This window comes from Canis aureus, chromosome 22 (assembly GCF_053574225.1).
Source record: "Canis aureus isolate CA01 chromosome 22, VMU_Caureus_v.1.0, whole genome shotgun sequence".
Lineage (NCBI taxonomy): Eukaryota > Metazoa > Chordata > Mammalia > Carnivora > Canidae > Canis > Canis aureus.
The window spans coordinates 43001030-43025660 of NC_135632.1; the positions used below are offsets into that span (position 1 = coordinate 43001030).

At 48.0% G+C, this 24631-nt stretch overlaps 1 protein-coding gene across 8 annotated transcripts in view; it reads right to left on the reverse strand.

Annotated features, from left to right (window-relative positions):
• Positions 1 to 24631, reverse strand: part of MYRIP (myosin VIIA and Rab interacting protein) — a 357362-nt gene that overhangs the window by 64030 nt on the left and 268701 nt on the right. For 7 of the 8 annotated variants that reach the window (XM_077865680.1, XM_077865682.1, XM_077865684.1 and 4 more), the window contains 5 exons: positions 22247 to 22327; positions 18387 to 18484; positions 18116 to 18196; positions 15513 to 15656; positions 5683 to 5836 (listed from right to left, as the gene is read on the reverse strand). In XM_077865680.1, coding sequence (XP_077721806.1) covers positions 5683 to 5836; positions 15513 to 15656; positions 18116 to 18196; positions 18387 to 18484; positions 22247 to 22327 — 558 coding nt within the window. The remainder of the gene's footprint in view (positions 1 to 5682; positions 5837 to 15512; positions 15657 to 18115; positions 18197 to 18386; positions 18485 to 22246; positions 22328 to 24631) is intronic. The other variant, XM_077865683.1, reaches the window with a different exon arrangement.

Sequence of the window (24631 nt, forward strand, 5' to 3'; positions counted from 1 at the left end):
CAGGCTGGAGTGGTTCTCAGTTTGGGGTCATGGTCTGGGTTGGCCTAAACTGGGCTCAGTTTTGTCCAGAGCGTTTGTGACAGCTGGTGGCTGGGGCCGCAAGGGTTGACCTGCATGCCAAGGGGCAGAGGGTGCTTAGTCTTAGTTATGTTGAAGCCAAACAGGATGGTGTGCCTCGGGAGTGAGTGGGATGGCACAGTCCCCCTCAGCCACGACTATCTGGCAGAGTCTCGTGGCCTTGGGCACAGCAGTTGCCAACAGAAGCTGTTTTCCTTTATTAGGAACCTCACAGGACTTGGGTGATGGGGTTTGGGTGATGAGGGTCCCGGGGCTGTGGAGGAGATCAACTTGCGTGTGGACCCCAGCTGCGGGGCGTGAGGCCTCCGGGGGCCACAGCTCCGCTGTGCTGGGACACTGAGGCACAGTCCTGCCAGATGCCATTTACCACACGGATTTCCTACCAATTAAATGACTACTGTTTCAGAGAATGAACTTAAAGTGGTCAGTGTTTCACAGTGTTGTCCACAGAGCACGGTACTTGCCAGGACTTCCTTAGAACCACAGCCTTAAGGGAATTCAGATGTTGGTTGAACACATTTTCAACTCAGAGACCCAGTTCTAGGGTCTGACTGGCAGGACATCTGAGTTCCCTTTTTTCTTGAGTCAGAAAGTGGGCTTCTCCTCTTCCAGGAGGATTCTGAGCCCAGTGGGGGCTGATTTAAGCACAGTCCTCCTGGAAGCCTGAGGGCCTGGGCCCTGCCTCTCCCTGGCTCCTCCCGCTGTCTTTGGGGTCCATTCCCACCATCTCCATGTGGCAAAGCTCCAGTGGCCCCTCAAAGACCTCATCTCTTCGGTTCCCCTTTTCTTACAGCACTTTCTTGTCTCCCTGCCCAGATGTGGCCTCCTTCCCTGAGTCCTCCTGGTGTGACAGCCTGTCTGGCTCATCCCATGACCCAATCTGGGTTCTGGCTGATGACACACAGGGATGAGCCCTCCTCCGATGATGACAAGTCCCTGCGGCAGGGGCTGGATCTCAGCGACTTCTCCAGCCTGCTCCGTCCCAGTACCAGAGCCAGCTGGCGCAGAGGGAAGAGCAGAGGCTGTGGAGTTGGCGGGCCTGGGTGGAAAGCTCTGGGAGCCTCTCAGCCTCAGTACTCTCATTGGTGAAAGGGGCACATTCCCTGGCTCGGTGTGGGGATTAAAGGAGGTGACACCCATCAACTGTGTTACATGTGTCTGCTCAGAGCACGAGATGGATCCTTAATAGAGCTTCCCCCCTCACCTATCCATGGGCAAAGAACAAGCACATTGGATTCTAGTAGATCCACGGCTGAGCACGTTTCCTGACCTGAAAATGGGGACAGTGGCTGTCAGGGAATTATAAGACAACATACGTAAAGTCTTGATCATACTGTCTGCCACCCCTCAGCCTTTTTATCTTCTGCCTGTTGAATTGGCTTCTATTATTTCCTCCTGCCTACAGATCAGCACTCCATACCTAGGTATACGTATCTACATGTGATTCTTTGCCTAAGATGGCTCTGGATCCCAGAGATGGCTTGGCTGTCCCTCAAGTGGGGGTGGGGGGCTCCTGGGAGCAGCCCCCAACCAGAGGCTGGGGAAGCTGGTGGATTAGTACCCCCACTCCCCTGCCTGCTGCGCAGGAGTGTGTTCTACACTGGCTCTTGTTGCTCCCCAGTGGAAATGAGCTCCAGTTCTGCTTGATTGATAATGAGTCATTTGCCTTCTTTTCCCTTCCCTGTGTCGTGTCCTCTCCCCTCTCTGTGTTTCCTGAGCTCACCTCCTAATAAACCACAGAGTCTCAAATCTTTATATGAGAATCTGCAGACAGAGACACTCCCACGATGCGAAGCAGGCTCAGCCCTGGCTGTGGAGAGTGTTCATCTCAGGGGAGAGGTGTGTCCCCTCCCTTCCCGGGCCCTGTAGTCACCAAGTCCGCCCCCTGGATGGTCTTTGGAGACCAGCTAACATGCTGCTGCTTCTCAGGGGCCCATCCTTGGCCTTCTTTCCTTAAGAAGCCAGGCTACTCTGTTCTCTGGGCTTTCACTTTTAAACATTCAAACTATACTATAGTTTATTTTCTTGGTTGTCTACCCTCACCCCCCTTGCCTCGCCCCCACCCTGACCACAGGTTGCATCTTCTTTACTCCTCTACCTCCAGCTCATGCGGAGGTCTGGCACCTCTGTGGGGCTTGTAAAGACTACTTGCTAGTGAACACAGGCACCCTGTGTGGGGTGCAGGGGCAAGACTGCACCCTGGCTGTGAGACTCTTAATGAGCCCTTCTGTCTGCAGCCTCTCCTGGGGCCATGGGAGGAAGCCAGAGAGGGAAAGCCCCCAAGAATGCCATTCTGTGCCCTGGCTCCCAGGCTGACTATGTTGTAAACGTGATCATGCACCTGCCTTCGACCCCTACTACATGGACGGCAGGGATTCAGTCTGTCACTGGCTCTTCTCTTCTGCCTTTTACAATCCCAGTTTACCACGTTTCTCCGAGAAAGCTAGAGGTTGACCAACTTTTATCTTTGTAAAAGCACAGCTGGCTCCCTGAATGCCCAGCCCTGTGAGAACCTGGTGGTCAAGCTGCATAATCGGAACTGCTCAAAGCTATACTTGGGCACCAATAGCACACTCTCTCAGTCCTCTGGGACTATCCACCAGAAACCCTGTGCCCTTCTGTTCTCTCCTTTGTCCGAGTTCTTTCTCTTTCATGGCTGTGTGGACAAATAACCCGTCAGCAACTCAAGAGCAGAGGGTTGTTCCCTGATCGTAATTTCCTAGCACCGAGCACATGCTGTGCATACAGTAGATGCTCGGTCAAGGTCTATAAAGTGAAAATGTGTTTGGGGAGACATTCATTGACTGCTGTAAGCACTGCCGAGGCTCAAAGTGGACCTGCTGTGGTTTCCTCAGCCCTACCATGTCCCTAAAGCCGACCCTAACCATGAATTAAAAGGCCCTGGAAGCAACCTTTCCCCTGAGGCATAAACAGAACTGCTGCAAATAGCCAAAGTGGACATTAACCTAGGCTGACCTCCACCTCTGGGTCTCCTCTGTTCTACATTTCTGCTCTACTGAGACCGGGCAATGCCCCTGGGAATAATCTGCTTCCCACTATACATATCAAACACCCCTCAAGGCCTGTGGGGTTAGCCTGGGCATTTCAACATGCCAAGGCCAAGCGCTCCTCAGAAAAACCAGTGGTTTTCTACATAAAGGCTTTATATTTTTGTGATTTTAAATCTCTGTCCTGAGGGATGCATGGATTTTTGAGAAGAGTATGAAATCTTTTTTGTGTGTCATATTGTTGAACACATTGTTTATGTTTATATACAACTGATAATTATATTTGGGTGCTTTCTTTTACAGAAAATTAGGTAAAAAGAATCATGTTTTGAAAACCAAATTCTTCTCAACTTTATTTGGAATGCTCATAATTCAGCAGGGAACTCTTTGTGAAATAGAATGTTTTCCAGAAGTTTTTATAATCTCCTCAAAATTTATCAGTGTGTAAGTGTGAATTTTGAAAGACTATTTGTTGTGGTGTTGTTCATATGTTTGCTTTTGGGGAGGGAGGACATTTATTATCATGCTGTAGTTGAAAAAGCCTGCAAACCAGAGCCATGATGTTTACGTTTGGCCACATTAGCAGTGGGATCTTGAACAAGTCATTCACCCCCACTGTCCCTCAAGGTTTTTGTCTGCCATGCAAGAGAATGGTAACACTTGGCAGCTCTGGAGAAATGAATAAAATAGTGCCTGTAGATGGACCCTGCACATTGTAAAGTGATTTTTAAAGGGTAGCTATTATTGTTTATTGAAGATCTATTATATGATAATTCTCATGTGCCCTCTGGAATTTCAGAGACCCTTTCTAGAACTTTCAGTTTCTGGTGAGAGACAAAGAGAAAAGAAAGAGAGAGAAGAAAGAAAGAAAGAAAGAAAGAAAGAAAGAAAGAAAGAAAGAAAGAAAGAAAGAAAGAAAAGAAAGAAAGAAAGAAAGAAAGAAAGAAAGAAAGAAAGAAAGAAATGAATGAACAGAAATGCCGGGCAGCAAGAGGAAAGTAAAGAAATTTAGAAGAGAAAAATGCACTTAAAAAACAAAAACCCAAGCCATATACGTAAATATGAAACATGCTCACAGGATCTCTGTGCAGATTCTACCCATGGGTTCTGCTAAAAGGTTCACATGGTAACCTGTATTGGGAAACTTCTAGAATGACTGTTAAAAACACTGCATGGTTTATGGTTCTTTGCACCATAAGAACAATGGAATTTGTTTCAATAGCTGTTAGTTTAATCCTCTCCCTTAGAAAAGTAGAAACGATAGCACAATCTTTAAAAGCATATTTCTAAGATGCATAGTTTGCTGTTGATTTTTGTGATGGTTGTTCAAAAAAGGGGCCTAGCTCTGACATGTCCTGGGGGTTGAGAGTCCTTTGTGTTTTCTTCTTGTGAGGACAATGCACCTAGCTTCCATTATGTGTAACCATGTGAGGAAAGCACAGACCTGTGCCAGGGTGGAGTGAGCATCCTGCCTCAGATGCTCAATCATGGGGTCCAGGAGACCTAGATGGCCTAAGCAGGGAGCCTCATGGCCCTCGGCTCTTATCCATGTGGTTCCAAGCACTTCACAGCCTTTTGATGTGTGACTTTGGGAAAGCGGCTTGGCTAATTTGGGCCTCTTCATTGCGAAGGATTACGTGACCTGGCAGGTTTATAAAGGACTGTGTCTTGTGGATGTTGAGTCTCTGGAGAGGTGAGTTCAAGTACTCCATGCAGAGGTGGGACATTCTAGGAGAAGAATGGGCAGCATGCCATCCTCAGGTGTGGGAGGGATGACACTTGTCCATCAAAGACTTGTGTGCCCTGCACCTCTTGGGTCAGAGGTATGTTGCTGGGGCCGGGGGGTGTCAGCCCAGCCGGGGCTACATTTGCCAGGCCCTTTGCATTGAAGTGGAGCTGTGTGACTGGTTCTTGCCTGTGGTCTGGGAGGGAAAGTGGTGTGGACTATTTTCCTGTGGAGGTGGTTAGGGAGCAGGTGTGCTGACTTCTTTGTTCTCTCTTTCTGCATCTGTTGGCTGATATGAATGACCCAGCAAAAGACTGAGAGGCCGCAGAGGACAGCAGAGCCACAAAGTAGAAGGAGCCTCAGGCCTCTAAAGGCCACCTCTAGCTAGGACAATGCATTACACTGGTGTGTGATGAGAAATTAAACTATGCTATAGTGGTGAGTGTTACCCTCATTCAGATGTCAGGTTTCCAAAAGGATATTCTTAAAACCAACCCATGCTGGGACCCAAATCTTGAACACTGAAATACCCTGCGAGATTGGATTAGCATTTCTGGCCTGCATGAGATACATTCTCTGGATCTACGAGGAATAGTAAGCTTAAGTGTGGCCACAAAACTCAGGCATTTCAACACTGGAGCCCAGGAGCCCCCCACTGTCTCACGGGTCTCAGCAGGAAAACTGCCCAGGGGGAAACATGAACGCATTATACATGTGTGCTGTGCTAGAGGCCTTGGGACTTGGTGGTTCAGCTGCCTCAAATGGGCACACAGCAACTCGAGCTGATGGAGAAGGAACTGAATGGGGAGAAACCTCCCAAAAGTCTGCCTGGGACCCACAGACCAACCAGACACCACTTAAAACAGTTACTTGTCTCGTCCAGCCTGTCCATGCTCTTCCAGCTGGGCAAGGCTGCCTCCTCCCTTGGTGGCTGGCCCTGGCCCTTCGGTGGCCTCGACGCGGCTTCCAGTGAAAGGGTCTTCAGAGCATCCTCTTTGGGGAGTGAGAATGAAGACTGGGACCTCTGTGAGGAAAAAAGAGGGTTAGAGGGGGACTGAGGAGCACAGTCACAAGGAAGGATGCCTTCCGCTTTCTAGTAGATGACACTTCTGGTGGAGAAGGCATGTTTGATAGTGTTGGCCCTTTCCGTGCTGAGACTTAGAAGCTGCAAATCAGTGCATAACAGCCTGTTGTCCTATAGATCCTTTTATCCAGCCATCCTCCTAGCAACAGTTCTTAGGCCAATTGTGCTGAAAAAGGAGAGCATCTTCTCCCTGAAGACCTCCAAACGTTTGGGCAGCCCAAACTGAAAGGTACAACACAATGTCAATGCTACAACAGATTAGTGAGCCAAGTCTGGCCCGTGCACAAACCTACAACCATTGCAACATATTCCCATTTACTGTCTGAATCAAAGAAGGGAAAAGAAACTGTTACCTAAGAAGTGGCAGTGAGATTTCAAATGACAGGCAGGAATTATGTTTGAATCATATCACATGTATATGTCACTACATACACGCAAACATATATATGTTACAAGTGGTACAAAGAATTTGAAGCTCAATGTTAAAGATAACAAATGGGAAAGAGGCCGATGATTTAATTCCCTGGGAGATGTAGAAACTTAGGCTTGCCCTGCACACAGTAAATGCATAACAAGTGGGAGCTTTACAAAGAAATTTGAGAATGCCAATGAAAAAGAGCAACAACAGCGCCAGGATGTTTGGGGGACAAAATGGAGCTTCATGGCTGGAATTTGGGGAGCAGACATGTACCCAGTAGCCTCTCCTGAAGGATGGCTGACCAGGCTGAGAAAAAGCACAGAGATAGCTGAGGGTCAAGGAGGTCCAGTATCCCTACCATTGCAGGCCAGACCAGTACCCAGGAGCCCTCAAATATAAGCCATATGGTATACTTTTTTTTTGGAGAGGGTGGTATAAGCCAGTTCTGGTTCTGACAGAGTTATAGCAAACCGCTTCTGCTTCCCCTCACAGAGGGGAGGCTGACCTAGGAGGAAGATGGGTTTGCAGAATACGGAACCTCTAAGATGTGTACTCAGGGTCACAACATGCCTCTCACACCCTTGCAAATAGGGAAGAGAAATGATGGGCCTCCAGACCTGCCTTTCCATATTTACAGGTTAACATGGTCCAGGGGACAAATGAGTTCTCTCCATCTTACCAATTCCCTAAGATCCTGTGTGCTTCCAGTTTGAATAGGCTCATAGGAAATGCCTTACCCCAAGCTGGGCGGGGAGGGGCGGGGTGGGGGGCGGGCGGGTCCTGGGCTTCCTCTAGGCTAACTTGTACCCTACTGCACTCTATTGCACGCATCTGGTTTTTGCCTGGTATCCCCATAAGACTGCTTGCAACTGAGGGTAGTTAATGGCCTGTTAATGGTAGCACAGTAACTGGTATAGATGTGGAAATTAGTGCATGTTTGCTGTGGGGTGAATGTGATTTGGGGTGGGCTACAGGATAGGTTTTCAGAAGTACCTGATATTTTTCCTCCACTAATGTCTTGGATAAAACTGAGGAGCAAGAGAAAGAAATGAGAAGAAGCTATCATCCTCACTTACACCATGGAGGGCAAGGTCTAACTTGTAGGACAGCCAAGCTAATGCATGCACATCATATGGCTTTGAGCCGACTGCCACTCCCTTTATGTCAAGGGCACAGAAAGTATGGATCCTGTCCCTAGTGTCCTGAAAACCAAAGTTTTCATGGGGATGGATGGGTATTCAGGGAGTCATCTGTGAGTTTGTTAGATCCTTAACAGATGATAAGCAGCTGCCAGAGGGCAGAGATCAAGTCTGGTCAAGTGGAATTACTAAAAAATGAAGGAAAAAAATCCTTCTATGGCAAACCCCTGTATACTCAGGGAACACACCCCTGACACTCATCCTACTGTGGTCTGGCAAGAAGACTCCCCTTCTATGTGATCCCACAGATAATTCCATGTACTCTGTTACAATCGTACTACAACTTGTCAATTCTTCCAAAGACTGTGAGCTCTTTGAAGGCTGGAATGGTCTGGGTGTGATCTTTGGTTGCATGTTTGTGATTGAATTTACAGGACTTTAGACAGAGGTCTGGCCCTTAAGGAGCTGAAAATCTACTGTCAGGTGCAATAGGTCACTTTCCATGCCCTGACTTTTCTTTTTCTTTAATATCTGCAAGCTTCTCACTATAAATCACTGAATATGTGTTTACAAAAGGGGAAAATGATATTTAATGTTTCATTTTACAGTGGTTCACATGGTATTTTGCATTCATCTGTATGTGTCTTTAAGAGGTGGCTTGGGTCCACTTTTATGGGATAAAAAAGCTCCTCATCTACAAAAGCCAACACTAAGAAATGAAAAGTTCCTCTGGTTGCAACAGGGAAGATGGAATCTGTGTTCTTCGTGAAAGAGTTGGGGACACCAGACTTTTATCATCTATTTCAGGAAAGCCATTGTTTCACACTAGATGAAAATGACAATCACAAAATACCGCGAGGTCTGGCTTCCCTAGGTCTCAGACACTGCTGGCTCAGTCTCCAGCCAGGATGGAAAAGCCCCAGTTCTGAGACCCAGATTCAGTTGTGCCAAAAATAAATTGCAATAAATATATTGCCCAGCAGATGGCGTTATGATAATGCTTTCGCTCACCACTTAGTTCTCTGGTTCTCGGTAAGTGATGGGATTATTTGAGTCATTTATTTGCTCATTACCCTGGCTGGGTCTTTGTGCCTACTCTTTCTTTCTTTTTGCAAGTTTGTATTTCTTTCTTTCTTTCTTTCTTTCTTTCTTTCTTTCTTTCTTTCTTTCTTTCTTTCTTTCTTTCTTTCTTTCTTTCTTTCTTTCTTTCTTTCTTTCTTATTTATCTATCTATCTATCTATCTATCTATCTATCTATCTATTTAAGAGAGAGAGAGAGATAGCGACAGCGAGAGCACGCACGCAAGCAAGAAAAAAAGATCAGAGTGGGTGGGCTGGTGTGGGGGAGAGGCAGGCAGCCCAATATGGAACTTGATCCCAGGACTCTCAGATCATGACCTGAGCCAAAGGCAGACACAACCAACTGAGCCAGCCAGGTGCCCCGTGTCTACTCTTTCATTCTCCCCTACGACCTCTGCTTTTCTTCCCTTCCTCTTACCCACCCTAGTATCCATGGAAGAAGCAGGGCTGGTGATATCAGGAAGGGCTGGCCTGAGTTAGTGTCTGCACATCTATAGAAGGAGGGCTGGGAATGGTTGGTGGAATCCATGGTCCAGGAATATTAGTGTGCCAGCAAAGTCTTCCAAAGGTGAACTTGAGAGTTTGAGCTTTGAAGCAGGCCTGCCTCAACTCTTCCAACACTAACTAATGGGTGGTGTGTTAGGCAGTGAGTCGGTCAATGCCAGCTCTTCCTGCTGTGCTATGGGATCTTGGTGGGGGCAGGGGGCTTCAACTGTTCTATGCCTCAGTTTCCTCATATAAAAGCATCAGTGTCATGCCTGGTATACATAAAAAGCACTCAATGAGTATTAATCAGAATAAGAGTATTTACTACACTCTACTGCTGAGCCAGGGCAACATATGCATTCTCTCGCTTGGTCTGATAGAATGCATGTGAGGAAACTGAGGCAGGGGTTGGATAACTGGCCCAAGCACATGGCTGGTCAGGGGCCAGAGGCAGGGTCTGAGCTCGGGTCTGCCTGGCCAATTCCATGCCTTCTCCATGCTGTGCCAAGCCTGTGCTGTGAGCCTGGGAACAATGCCCTCCTGGCTAACGTGCTCCAGCCCAGCAGGACTTGCCATTGGAACCAGCTGGCTCTGACGCTCTGGGTGAAACATGCAGCATGATTACGAGTTACCTCTGTAAGACCTTCCTTTGCAGTTGCTGGTTACCTCGTGTGGGCAGCAGCATGACATGCTCCCTACATCCCTTGGAATGGTCCACTGTCGCAATGATGGCTAGGACTATCAACACTGCCAACAGAGCAGACTCCTTGAGGCACTGCCCATGGCTTCAAAATGTTCTCTGCTTGCAAGGAGGCCACACCGTAAAACAGGGAGAGAATGGGGGCACCTGGGTGGCTCAGTGGTTGAACATTTGCCTTCGGCTCAGAGGGTGATCCTGGGGTCCTGGGATTGAGTCCCACATCGGGCTCCCTGCAGGGAGTCTGCTTCTCCCTCTGCCTATGTCTCTGCCTCTTTCCCTGTGTCTCTGGTGAATGAATAAATAAAATATAAAAAAAATTTTTTTTAAATTTTTATTTATTTATGATAGTCACAGAGAGAGAGAGAGAGAGAGGCAGAGACACAGGCAGAGGGAGAAGCAGGCTCCATGCACCGGGAGCCCGACGTGGGATTCGATCCCGGGTCTCCAGGATCACGCCCTGGGCCAAAGGCAGGCGCCAAACCGCTGCGCCACCCAGGGATCCCTAAATAAAATATTTTTAAAAAAATGGAGAGAGAATGAATGACAATTGAGACAAAGCTTTGCTTTGTATTTTTAAGGTCAGGCATCGATACCGAATTCAATCCAGTGATTATAAATAATAAACAATACATTAGGTCTGTACTGTAACCACTAAAGGAGAGGCAAATATGAGGAAGGAAGGGATGGAAACACAAGAGAAAAGGCTGGGAAAAATAGAGAGGGATAGAGAGATGTCTCTTGGTCACTGGGCACATCGTAAGAACCCTGCTCCTGCTGTCATCATGGTTATTATCAGTAGGATCACCAAGTTATTATGAACACAACTTTGTATATAATATACGTGCGCAAAGAGACCGGCATTAAATGAATTACAAGCCCTGAACTACGGGCTTTTAGGATATTGCATCCGAAGGCTTTGAAAGCTGGATGGCATTGACCTCCCTACTAGCAGAGAACCACACAATAAGGGAGGAAATTAAAAAGAGAATGATCATATTCAAGTTTCTTTCAAGAGAACAGACCAGAACTCCTGGCTGCATGGGGATGGATTCAGTTTGGGTCTTGCAGATAAGCACAAGTAGCGGGGCCTGCAGTGTTCTGGGATTCTGCAGTTATTCTCTGAGCCAGAGGGGTCTGGGTCATTGGAGAACTGAGGAAAAGAGGGAGGCACTGCCTGGAGGCCAGGTTAGGGCCCTCCACGGTCTGGAGGTCAGGAAGCCTCCCTCAAGGCAGAAAGAGGCTCCCTAAGCCTGCAGCCCTTTGGTCTCACCAGGGCAGATGTGGGTCAAGGACACAGATGCCCGGGCTCATCTCCAGAGCCCGTGACTCAGCCATGGAGTGGGGCTCTGGCGGTGATGCAGATGAATAACCAGGGGGAGAGCAGCTGGTCAAAAGATGGGGGGGCCACCTTCTGTGAGCTCTCCAAGAACCAAGACTTGGCCTGCCGCTTCACGTCCAGGCTCTGGCCAGTGATGAGGCACATTTCTGCATTTATACCCTCTGTTTATCACTTTCTCCTTATCTCAATCCTAGACCAATGCTGTGCAATAAAACTTTCTGGGGTGAAGGCAATGTTCTGGAGTGTCTACTATAGTAGCCGCCAGCCAGGTGTGCTCCTGAGCACTTGAAATGTGGGCCAGTGCGTCAGAAGAACTGGATTTTTAAACCTGATTTCATTTTAATTAATTTCAGTTTGAAAAAAAATTTTTTGATTTATATCTTTGCCATTTATTTTTAAAATCTTATTCAAAATATTAAATAATACATTCAGATATGAAAAATCACTGCAATAAAAACAGTTCAGCTGTATTTCCATTGTGCTCCCTTCCTTATTAGGACAGTAAATTGTCCACCTGAGAGAAATGGTGGATTGCCCTACTTCTTCCATCTTTACACAAAACACATGCTAACTGGTTCACCCAGGCTTTCTGGAGTTTATTTTTTTTATTTTTTTATTTTTTTAATTTTTATTTATTTATGATAGTCACAGAGAGAGAGAGAGGCGCAGAGACACAGGCAGAGGGAGAAGCAGGCTCCATGCACCGGGAGCCCGATGTGGGATTCGATCCCGGGTCTCCAGGATCACGCCCTGGGCCAAAGGCAGGCGCCAAACCTCTGCGCCACCCAGGGATCCTGTTTTCTGGAGTTTAACATATATTAGGGGTTATGTTTTCTAAAAAATTGCAGTGACATTTTTAAGTCAACCTTGGTTCAAATCACATATTTACAAACTGATCAACTCTTTATTATATAAAGACAGGCTAAGATGAAATACATTAAATAATTTCCAGTTGCTGTGAAAAACAAAACAGAAGAAAATAAAACAAGTATTTGTGTCTTGTGGCCACTGTTGTAGAGAATGCAGCTCTAGGCCTGAGAGACAGTGGAGTCTGATGATCTCATTTTATAGAGGAAGAAGCTAGATCAAGGGCTTTGGAAGAGAAGAAAGGTATTCAACTCCAGCTCCACCAATCACAAAATGTGAGGCCTTAGGTAACTTATGGTAGAGCTTTAGTCTCCGTTTTCTCACCTATAAAATGGGTTCGGTAATACCCACACCTGCACCTTGTGGTGAGGGGTAGAAGAAACAACATGAGATGGGCAAACGTACTTGTTCCTGCCTCTTCCCCATATGGCCTCATTGGCAACTAGAACCGCAGTCATCATGCGGCATGACCTAGGGGGCACCACTTGCACTGGACTCTCCAGGTGAATAGTTGTGCAATATGGTGGCCTTGGCCAGGGTCAGTCCCCCTTAGGCCCTAACTTGGGGATGTGATGCTAGCACAGAGTCTTTTACCACAGGGAATGGGGGCCAAGTGCAGGCCAGGGTGGGGAGAAAGCACTGGCTTTGCCCTTGAGGGTGAACAATGTGCCTAGTGACCCTGCATGGAGCACTGGAAAGGTTATCCTTGTCTCCAGATGTGCCACCCCTTGAGGCCCCGGGCTGGCCTGGCCATGGTGCTGGTCAGAGGGAAAGGTCTTGGGTTCCTGACCAAGGGAAGTGAGGCTCGGGTCTGTCCAGGTGTCAAGACCCAGGTGTGGCATCAAACCGAAGTCTGGAGACAAGAGAGGAAGGCAGCAGGCCAGAGATAAGGAGGAAGGGAGGAAGGGATGAGACATGCTGGGAAGTGGCGGTATGGGGGCATAAGGAGGGGTCCAGTCCTTTCCTGCAGGCCCTCGCAGGGGACTGGGCTGGCCAGCTTATCCTGTTAGCCTGTGAATGTGGTTGGAACCAAATGCAACAGCACTTATTCAGAGGAGGTGTGCGAGCTTCTTTGTCCCTGGAAGAGCTAGAACTTGGTATGAGCCTTTCTACACAGCTAACTAATCAAGAATCGATGGATTCTTATCATTGAGTGCTGGGTGAGGTGCAGTCTCTCCTTCCAGATAATATTTTTTAAAAGCTCTAATCACACTGCTGTCTTTAAACCAAACCACCAGCTGCAAATGGTCACTCATAAGGGTGTGGATGCTGGTGTTTTGCTGAGACCTTAATCCATATATTTTCCTTCCATCACAGGTATCCTGGAAGCTGGAGGGGAAGGGTTCAAGTCTAGGCCACGACTAAATCCCCATAAATCAACATTCTGCCATAAGGTGGCCATGGCCCTGCACTGAGAAACAGCTACCATGTAACAGCCCAATGCTGAGCTGGCCCAGTGCCAGAACATGTGACCATTGACCATTGAACATGTGGCTAATAGGAGGCTAATGATATTGGCTGCTCAAAAGGGCAAACTGTGCCAGGGACCCAGCCGGATACTGGATTCTCTTCACGCCTAGATTCAGGCTGCTTTGTTCGGGGCAGCTCTCATGAGTACAAGAGTGAGTGGAGAAAAGACAAAGCATTCACATCTCCCTAACTGATATTGTTGACAAAAATATGCTGTTTACATATTGCAAATCACAGAGTTGGGAGAACTCACAGGGAGAGGCCGGGGCACTTCTTTGATCAAATATCAAAGTTAGGGATGATTAATAGGAGCCAGCGGAAGTCTTGTCCCCTCTGTAAGGTACCAGGTCCTACGATCTGGGTGGTTACAGTGTTATCTGTATCAATGTCCTTTATGGGCTTTTCTCAAACTACAGCCTCAAGGATGTCTCCCACCCCCTCCCACGCAGGTGGATACAAGCCCAGGGAAGGTGGCCATAGCTTGCAAAGCACTGAATACCAGAAATTCAAAAGATGCCTAGAGTGAGAGAGGGACTTCCATTAGGCCTTATCCTATATCAAAATCTAGGAAAAAAAAATCATATTCTGCCATTTGCTTTAGGATAAATAAGTTAAGAAACACATCAGCTCTGTCTACATTGACGTTGAAGCCAAGTGACAATTGTGGTGTGCAGGAGGCGGGCATTTGGCAAAACAAATTTCCTGGCAAGGAAAGGAAACTTCTGGAGGATTTGTTTTAGCAAACCAAATGGCAATCCCATGAGACTCTGACCTGTGCCCAAGGCCCTGCATCCCAGGTGGACTAGAGTTTCTCCAGCCAGCTGAGGGGCTCAGTGGGAGGTCCCCCTGGGAAGCATCACTGCTATTTTAAGCTGCTTTTGGCCAGTGTTTGACTAGGGGGTGTGCATGAAGCACTTTCCTGTCCTGCTGGTGGAAAGAGGGGCGAGGGGCGTTGCTGCCGTAACTGCTGCTGTGCCCACTGTTCTGACTCATTCTAGAGACCACTGTCCCACATCTCTGGTGACACTCAGTGTGTTGCCAGCCTCCCTGAGGTGGCAGGAATACCATTTCTAGGTTGAACCATAAGCATAGCAAGGAGTCCCCCTGAACATCTGGTGGGAAAACAGGCATTTCATATCCTAAGAGCCTCCCAACGAAACAGGACACAGGAGCAGAGCATAGGAAATGCTCGGAGCCAGGAGCCCTGGGCTCTGGTCCTGCCCCACCCCTCAACTTAGTTCCAGTGACTCAGGCTAGGTAGGCCTCAGTTTACTGCTCTGTAAAATGGGGATAATGCTGGATGCGCTTATGTGGATCTAATGAAATAATATGTGCAAACACCCTGTGCACAGAAGGTCTACATAGAAGAGAAGTATTGGTCATTTGCCGAGCCTGGGGGGATTTGCAAGGCGACGCCACGCATGCAGCCTGAGCTCACAGCAGCAGGAATGAGTCAGTGAATTCTCTGAATGACAGGCTATTTGAAGGGCATGTGCCTCTCCTTTCCCTGAACCCCAAGTCCGTTTCCAGCCTCAACCTTTCCGCAGAGTGCCCACAATGTGGGCTGACTTGTATCTTGGCCTGCTTTGCTCACCAGATTATACAGTCCCCCAGGGCAGGGATCGAGGCTCCTATTTACTTTGTTCTCCTGGGTGTTAAGTGCACAACAGCAGCAATAAAATAAGCTGATGGCATGTTGACAAAGGAAGGTTCTGCCAATAAATCAATGAAGTTAAATCTCTGATAAAGTCATAAAGATGCTCCTTGTTACCCCCCGGCATCTGGCAGCTGGTGAGGGCACGGGGAGGACTGACGCAGGTGAGACTTCTGTGCATGCTTTTGTACCTGTATGCCTAACCGCACAGTGGGGGTGCACACCCGTTTTGCAATCTGCTCAGGTAGGGGATGAATGAATGTCACTGACCCAAGGAGGAGTAGCGTAAACACCTATTTCTCACTCTGCCCCACTTCAGGTGTCCTTACCCTGTGGGGCGGGCACATGAGCCAACTACAGATGGTGAGCGTGGTGGCCCCACGTCTATGGGGAGAAGGCCTCCAACCTGTGCTTGTGCGGGACACCTGTGTGGTGGGGGTGGTGGCACTGCTCAGGGACTCACCCAGAGGGTGGAGGGAGCTTGGGGGCCTCCTGGGGGTGCCATGATCCCCTCGTCAGCGGCCTCCGCGCTGCTGCTCTGGGGCTGCGACCACTCTGGCTCTTCTTCCATTGGCTGCTCGCCTTTGCTCTTCTGTTTCCTTATGATCTGGGGAGGAGGCAGGTGACAAAAGAGGGTAGATTATTGGCAAGGCCTTGGGGGGCCATGTGGACTAACAGGGACCATCTCTGGGATAAGTTTTTAGCCACATAAGAGTTTAGTTTCAACAAAATACCAGCCTGTTTGGATCTGCTTTAGGGTAAAACAGTACAGCTATAGCCCTAGGCATTCTACAGCACTTCACATTTTATAAATAATCATTTTATGATGCTAACAACCTCCATTCATTAAGTGCCTACCATTGACAGACCGTTGCAGGCGCTGTATATGCTCTACCTCATTTAATCCTCAAAATAACCCTAAGAGCTCTGGGTGATGACTCTCCTCATTTTATAGTCAAACTGGCTCAGAGAGGTTGAGTTATCAGTTAAGGCTCATGAATGCTGGAGCTACAGCTCATGAATGCTGGAGCTGCATCTCAAACCCACAGTCTCTGGCTGTAAATCCTGGTTTTAGGAAGCCTTGGCAGGGTCTGTGAAGGGGGTGGGTACCGAGCCATCGGGGAAGGCTTCAGCTTATTTGTACCACTTGCTATGTTGGGCACAGCCATTTGGATAGAATGAATCTATTCGTTGCACAGCAGTGCCCAAAGGCAGGAAGCAGCTGAGAAAACTGATGAGCCACCAGTCCAGGTGTATTCTTCAAAGTCTTTGTAGCCCAGACAGGATGATAGAATGGAAGGCTGAGAGCAGGGAGAGCTATGAATTGAGGTGCCATGCCCTGGGGGAGACGGGGGCCTGATCAAGGTGTACCCCCAGCTCCATGGTGGGGCCCTGGCCACAGGCGCCCAGTGGGCTCTGGGATGCTGGGGACTAGTCACATCCTGTGCAACTGGCTGCACAGTGGGCAGGGCAGTGCTGCTTTCCTGTCGGGGCCCCAACAGTGTATGCTGGCCATGTGTGGACAGATGGCCTGTTTGCTGGGTTCTTAGGTCTCTACCTTAAAAGCAGCTGAATCTGGACTGCATATACTTTGAACTGTGGGTTGGATGAGCCACATGGGGATCTCTGGGGGATAAGTGGGGATCTTCGTATGTGGCATATGGACAGGACATGGAGTTTGTGACCAAAAGGGAAAACTAAAATCCCTGCATGCTGTCCCTTTGTTGCGTGACTCTGCATCCATCCCAGGATTGGTACAGCACACTTCCCACCACGGCAATGGGCTGATGGGGTGCCTTGCTTTGCTTTGGTTGAGGACAATGACCTCTGAGGGGGGAGTGGGTAACCATGGGGGTCAGGGCTGAGCACGGGCCTCAGTCCACATCCCTACTTCCTCTTGTTCACCTAGGCTTCTGTCCAGGCCCTGAGTAGCTACTGTGCTTTCAGCTGGGCCCCAACATGAACACACTGCATGGATGCATATCCCAACCCACAGCTGGACCTGGGGTCACTGCAGATGCATGAGCCACAAAGAAATTGAGGTATAGTAAAACATATATTTGGTTTTTGCCCCTGGTTCCTGGCACTGAGATTAAAAACCTTTGGAGTGATTTTGCTATGCTAATGAGGCAACTCAAAGCTGGGAACTTTCAGCTCCACCCACAACCTCTGGGGAGGAGGAGGGACCATGTGCACCTGGCTGGTGCAGGGAAGGCTGTGGTCTGCACACTCCCTCCCCAGGCCTTGTTACCTGTGTATCTCTTCATCTGGCTGTTCATTTGTATCCTTTATGATAAACCAGTCATTGGAAGTGTGGCACTTGCTGAGTTTTGTGCATTGTTCTAGCAAATCATCCAACCTGAGGGTTGTCATGGGAATCCCTGGATTTGTAGTAGGCTGGGCAGAAGCGTGGTGACCTGGGGATACCTGCCACTTGTCACTGGTATCTGAAGTAGGGGCAGTCTAGCGGGGACTGAGCCCTAAAGTTGTGAGGTCTGTGCTAACTCAGAGTGGAACTGAATTGAACTGAAGTGAAGTGAAATGAATTGTAGGACACCCAGGTGGTGTCAGAGAATTGCCTGGAACACAGAACTAATCCTTGTTTGGAGCCATAGAGTCTGGGGGTGGCTGGCTTCTCAATAATAATAAACGGATACACCATGTCAGGGACAGCTTAGGGCATATGGGTAGCAGGGGGTGACTGCAAATTCAGCAAGAGACGATTTGAGAGGTGTAAGAAGAGGACACACATATATGCACACACACACACACACACACACACACACACACACACACACATGCAGGACACCCAGGAAACAGGAAGACAGTGGATCGCCTGCTCAGTGCTGAGTTCCTGGCTTCTTACCCGTTAGCTCAATCCCTACAGGCAACCACACTCCATACCTCTGTTTACATTTTGCAGCACCATGCAATCCCTCTGCATTGGCCACCAGAGCACAAAAGGGGAAAGTGACAAGGCACAGAAATGGTGCCCAAGATACAGTGGGGCCCACATGATCGGGGCCAGGCTGGCAGACTCATTGAGGGATGCCATGGTCCACCTACCTTCTGCAGGATAGTGGTGGCCAGTTCCTCGGTCAGCTCCTCCTTGTGGTCCCGAAGGTAACTGGCCTCATTCTGCTTGTCCTGTGAAGGAGGGAAGAGAATGGCCTCATGCTGTGGGTGGGAGTCCTGGCCGCAGATGCAGAGGGAGGGTGGACCCTGCTCTAGTCAAGGACTGCCACCATGAGGCTGGCTTCCCGACAATCTGTACTTCTTCTGGTGGCCAGGACCTTGTCCCCTGCCTCCCCCATCCCTCGTGAGAAGAGGGTCCTACCAGACTGTCCCCATAGGCTTCTGCCTTGGAAATTGCTTCCTCAATGGCCTCTTCAGCCACCCGCAGGGCAACAGCCAATGTATCCATCATGCTGTGTCCTAGACAGGAAACAGAACACAACCACTTTCTGAAAGGGAAAGACAAGTAAAATGACTGTTCCACTTTAGTTCTTCTGTTTAAGTCTTACAGAGGCTGGGGGCTAAGCTCCCCTCTGCTCAGCATGGTGCACAGGCACCGGCTTGTCCCCTGCCTCACCGTCTCCCATCACCCCCAAACCCCAGACACAGCAAATTGTCTCTGATTCTTTGAGAGCTACTGTCTTCTCCCTTCCTGACTCCCGGATCTTGGCCTTCTTTCCTCTGGATCCCCGCTCTGTACCTGGGCTGGCTCTTGGGGACTCCAAGGTTTGGCCTGAGGGTTCCTTCTCTGGAAATCCTCTTCCTCTGCTCCCTCCTGTCCCACCCTGGCTGGATGTCCACCCGAGGCTCTGGGGTCGCTTCCCATGGAGTCAAAGAGACTGCCTCCCGTCCAGGTCATTCTCAGAGAGCATGACTGGATCACATGCAGTCCCTGCTGCACCCTGACACTAAGCACAGCTCCCAACACACAGATGGCTTAGAGGTACATGCACAGGAGGACTTCATATAAAGAAATAGCTGTTCCTCATCTGCTTTCTCAGATGAAGATTATGTTTTATTTTGTGCATATCATATGCCACTGTGAAGAGAAGGATGGATGAAAATTATTCAATGTTCTAAGGGCACTGGACTGTACACATGTGATGTAAATTCAAAACCCATGGGAGCATTTTTTAAAATAAGAATTTTATTTATTCATTCATGAGAGACACAGAGAGAGAGGCAGAGACACAGGCAGAGGGAGAAGCAGACTACCTGAGGGGAGCCCGATGTGGGACTCGATCCTGGCACCTGGGGACCATACCCTGAGCCAAAGGCAGACACTCAACCACTGAGCCACCCAGGTCCCCCATGGGAGCATTTTTTAGACTCTCAGCCAATACTATCAATAACAACAACAGTGGCCAACCTCACTGAGCTTACCTACCTGCTGGCCCCAGGCTGAGAGTCATGTGTGTGGCCACAGTTAAAGCAGACAACCATCCACTGAGTGGGTGTCATCTGACGGACAAGACAACTGAAGCCCAGAGAGGTCAAATAACTTGGCTGAGGTAACTCAGTGTGACAGGAAGAGAGATGAAATTTGAGTCCAGAACTCTGTCTGCAAAAGCCTTTGATTTTAACCACAACAGTGAGACAAGTACAAGCTCATGTGATTTAAAAATAAAAATGCTATCGTTATTTTTAGCAAGCACATTTTTTTTTTTTGCAAATGGCAACAGGTGGAAGGAATGTCCCCCCCCACCCCCACCCCATGTCGAAGGACTTCTGCAGGTGACAAAATTCTTTGTGGAGCTGAGTGCTTGGAAGAGTTTTGCTTCCCTAGAAACTCAACTTTTGCTTCTTACCCAAAAGTGAGAATTTTGATCATATCTCTTTTTTCTCCCCAGAAGCCCGATTCACGTTAGGCCCAGGAGCACAGATCTGCAAGGGTTGTGTGCCTCTGTCTCCTCTGCCCAGATTTCAACTTCCTGTTTCCATTTATACTCTCCTCATGCATTATTTAACACACATAAACCTCCTGAAAGCTGCTTCAAATTCTCCATAGAGTGAGACTAGGTATAAATACGTCAGTTCACTTGCTAATCAATCCCTCGATTAAAAAAACTTAACTCAAATTTCTTAGGCTCCTCAAGACACAAATGTGGACAGAAAGCATCTGGCAAACAATAAAAATCTCCAAAACCAATCTAGTTAGGCTCTGCGTGATCCAGCAAGCTGATGGGTCCAACACAAGCTGGCTACAATGACAGACACGACAGAGCCAGGTCCGGATGACCCAGGTCAGGGCTCCATGCACTCAGAGTGGCCGACCAAACACGCAGTTTCCCCAGTGTTTCTACAGGTACACTCTACAAAATTGAGGTTGTCATCACACCAAGTGCTCCCTGGAGATAGACACTGTACCTATCTCCCACATCTCTTCTTCAAGATACCAACCAAATATCTTTCTCAGAAGTTCTCACTAGCCCTGTGAGGGCCCCCAGTGACACCCTAATGGATAAGTCAAGTCCATGCTCTCAGGTGCTTCCCCGGCTACTGGGTGAGCAGGCTAAGAGGTGTGCAGGAGGGCCTGTGGTGGGGATCATTACCCAGTTCCACAGATCCCTGGCCTGTAAGAGCCCAGAGACATAACCTAAAGGCTCTGGATGCTACATTCATAACTTCTGATGAGGATGAAGTAGAGCACTGAAGAATGTTTTGGCTGGAAGTGAAGGCTTACGTCAGTGCTACAGAGGAAAAGACTGGCAGGGGTGTAGAGGAAGAAGAAGAAAGCAGAGCTAGAGTGACCGAGCTGGGAAGAGCAGCAGACAAAGGGATGGTCAGTTTTATGCATCTTCTTGGCTGGGCTATCATATCCAGTGATTTCATCACTTATCTAAGTGTTGCTATGAAGATATTTTGTGGATGTGGTTAACGTCTATGATAGCTGACTTCAAGTAAAGGAGATTGATGTTTAGGTAATGTGGGCGAGCATCATCCAAGAAGTTAAGAGCAAAAGCCTTACGAACAAATATTGAGGTTTCCAAGAGAAGAAAACCTGTCTCAAGACTGAAGTATTGACTTCTGCCTGAGTTTCCTGCCTGCTGACTTATCCTATAGCCTTTGGGCTTGCCAGGCCCTACAATGTGTGAGCCAAGTCCATCACATAAATAAATCTCTTTGTGTGTGTCTGTGCGCACATGTGTGTGTGTGTGCATGTGTGTGTGTGTGTGTTAAATTGGTTCTACTTTGCTGGAGAACCCTGGTGGATACAGATAGTCACTGAAGGTAATGTTAATACAGGGAAATTGTGGGCAGGAGGTGCTCAGGCCATGAGGGTCAGAACAGAAAGAGAGGGACAGAATTGGAGAAAGAGCTGATACGAACTTGGGTGACTGGGTAGAGGTTGCAGGGAGGGGTCTGTGGGAAACGGAATCCTTGCTGGTGGACTTAGGTGGCTGAGGAACTTAATCAGGATGTGCTGAGGTTCAGATCCCTGTAGGATCCTCCAGGGCTTGATGATCAAGCTTTAGAAATCTGAGTCTAGAACTCTGGGCTGACATCCGTGCTGGGCATTTCAGCTTCAGCAGTGAATGTCTGCATGGAGGCCATGACTCCCATGTAGCACACTTGTGTAGAGAATTTGTAGGCTACAAGGATGAAGGAGGATGGGACCTTCATGGGAAGGCACCCAAAGGAGAGAACAGAGAGCATGCAGAGGAGCTGCAGGGTCCCAGGAGAAGGTGACTCAGGAGGCTCGCAAGGTCCAGCACTCTGGAGAAGGAGTTGAAATGGTGAAGAAGGTTTTATTTGAAACTAGAAGTTTGTTTTGCTTTTAACTTCTACTTTAAGAGGACTTTTATATTGGTATAAAGAAATAGAAGTGAATCAGTACATGATACATTCTTTATAAGAATATTTTAATATGAACCACCCAAGTGTGGTCATTATTATAGTCGAGCTCTGGAAGATGGAGTCAGCACTCAAACTCACCAGATGATGGATGTAAAGTACCCAGGGGTTGGGTAGCGAATGCACTGCTCTGGCCACACCTTGGATATACTCACGAATTGTGATGATGAATTCACATAGTGGATGACAGGAAGACTCAGGGAGGCTCCCATTCAGTAACAAGTAGGTGTGTCCCACAGTTACAATCCAGCTGGGAGACCCTGAGTGTCTGAAGGTGTTTCTATTCCTCCAACTTTCCATTAGCAGCAAACTCTTAAGCAAACTTACCTTCCGACTGTCTATAAAATGTTGAATCACTGCCCGAAATACTTCCTTCATTCTCCAGGTTTGCTTCGAAAAAGTTTCCTCCTAGAGGGAGGGAGGGTGTGGGAGAGAGAATGGGATTATCACATGTCCCCAGTGAGCACTGGGGTGCAGGTCTCAGCACTGGCAGACCACCACAGCCCACTCTGATTAAGTCAGCTTTGCAGATAGGTTTAGGGAATCACTGAGTTGCATAATAATGCTATGGCTTTTGATCAGTCACCTTTTCCTTCTCACACTGATTTCTGGTATAACATTGCTGCCTGCCCCAACTTTCTTCCAGTACCTTCTTTGGAGGCAATGTGGAGTCAAGGACAAAACAATAGATCAAAGCCAGAGAGATGTAAGGTCCTTACTTCCTGGACCTGCAAATTACTAGCTGTGTGACCTCAAGCACGTTACTTAACCTGACACTAGGCTTCCCTACTAGAAAGAGAGAAAGAACAAGAGCTTGTGACACTGTGGGTTTGGTCTTTAGCTGCAGACTCTGGCACTGACCCAAACAGTTGCCTTTAGCTAATGATTTGACTGTCACCATTCTCTTTCATAGAATGCAGTCCATGTTGTGAGCCCAGAGAGAGACTAGGTCAACACATGGTGTTTGACTTTTTAAGGCCCTCTTTCTCTCCTTTGGTCTTCTTTGAATAGAACACACAACCCTAATCTTAATTCCAGATTGGAAGAGTAGTTGGCTAAGCTCTTTCTAAAGCCCCTTTTCAAGTTGGGGATTTTTGTTATATAAAAATGAGTTCATTCATCAAATGAGATATCTGCAGTTGGGGATGATGGATTTTGTTTTAAAGTCACTGTATTATGTCCCCAGTACCTAAGATAGCACCTACACAGTAGGTGGCTCAAGAAAAATGAATTGGATGTTGATGGAAAACATCGTTTGATAGAACCAAGAATATAAATATGGGTTTATGTGCCTTAGCTCAAAAGGGGGAAAATGCAATGTCATCAATGCAATGTCAAACTAAGCAATAGGCCTTCAATACATATAATACACCCTGTGCTTCCTTGGATGGGTTGTCATGGGGGCTCCCATATGGAAACCCCAGGGGTAACTGATGTAGGTATTTGAGGCAGGTAGATGGCTACCTGTATGAAATAGGCCATTTTTCATGTGTAATAGCTCCATATTTCATGTGTGTAACCTGTCATGACAGTTCAGTCTGACCATATACCATTCTCTGTGTTTGTATTTTTTTGATCAGGCTTTCAAAAGGCCTGTGGTTCACTTATTCCAGTTCTGTGACCCTGAGTTGAGCAAGTGTCTTTGTCTTTCTGAGTCTTAGTTTCCTCACTTACAATATAAGTCTTTAGGATAAGTCATCTCTGCAGGCCCCAAGCTATAGTTCTTTTTTTTTTTTATTAGATTTTATTTATTTGAGAGAGAGAGAGAGAGAGAGAGAAGCAGAGACACAGGCAGAGGGAGAAGCAGGCTCCATGCAGGGATCCTGACGCGGGACTCCATCTGGGGTCTCCACGATCACGCCCTGGGCTGAAGGTGGCGCTAAACTGCTGAGCCACCCAGGCTGCCCCCCAAGCTATAGTTCTAAGTGCAAATATTTCCCTTTGGTGTGGCTACATCCAGCATTCATTCATCCATCCAGCAAAGAGTCTCTGAGCACCTACTAGGTGCCTGGCTCTGGGCTGTGTTAGGGTATATTGGTGACCAAAGTCAGAAATTCTCACTGCCCTGACAAACTTGATACAGTGGGAAGAATTCTCCGATCCAAGATTTATGTAAATCAATGTAAAATTATAGAGCTGTTAAGTGCTCTGATTGAGTGCTTCATAGTACAGTGAGTGTGTCCAGCAGAGACAATGAGTAACCAGCCAAAGGGGTGTGGGAAGGTGGGAGAGTGTCTGGGGCAGAGCAAACAACTTGCACAGGGCAGGCAATGGGGGCAGCAGGTGCATCTGAGAACCTAAGCAAAAGGCAGTGTGGCTGGGCTTGGAGACCCAGACCATGCAAGTCATGGTGACCATATTGTGTTTTGATCTTTATTCCAACAGCTACATAAAAGCCAGTAAAGCTTCTATGGAGGTGATCTGGTCAGATATGTGCTTCCAAAGTGTACTCTGGCTGTTGTGGGGAGAACAGGTCAGTGAGGGGAGGGCAGGAAGTGAGGGAATGTGCAGGCCAGGAATGTCTTAGGAAACAGAGAGACTCGGGCACGTTTACAAATCAAGAGGAAGGAACCAGTTAAAAGACAGGCTGGCTCAGCAAGAAGGAAGAGATGTGAGACCTTCAGACCTTCCTGGAAGGTGACAGGATCCAGTGAGGGGGTGCGTGCTATCTGTCCTGTGAAGGAGGAGGGTGGAGGCAAGCACAAGGAGAGA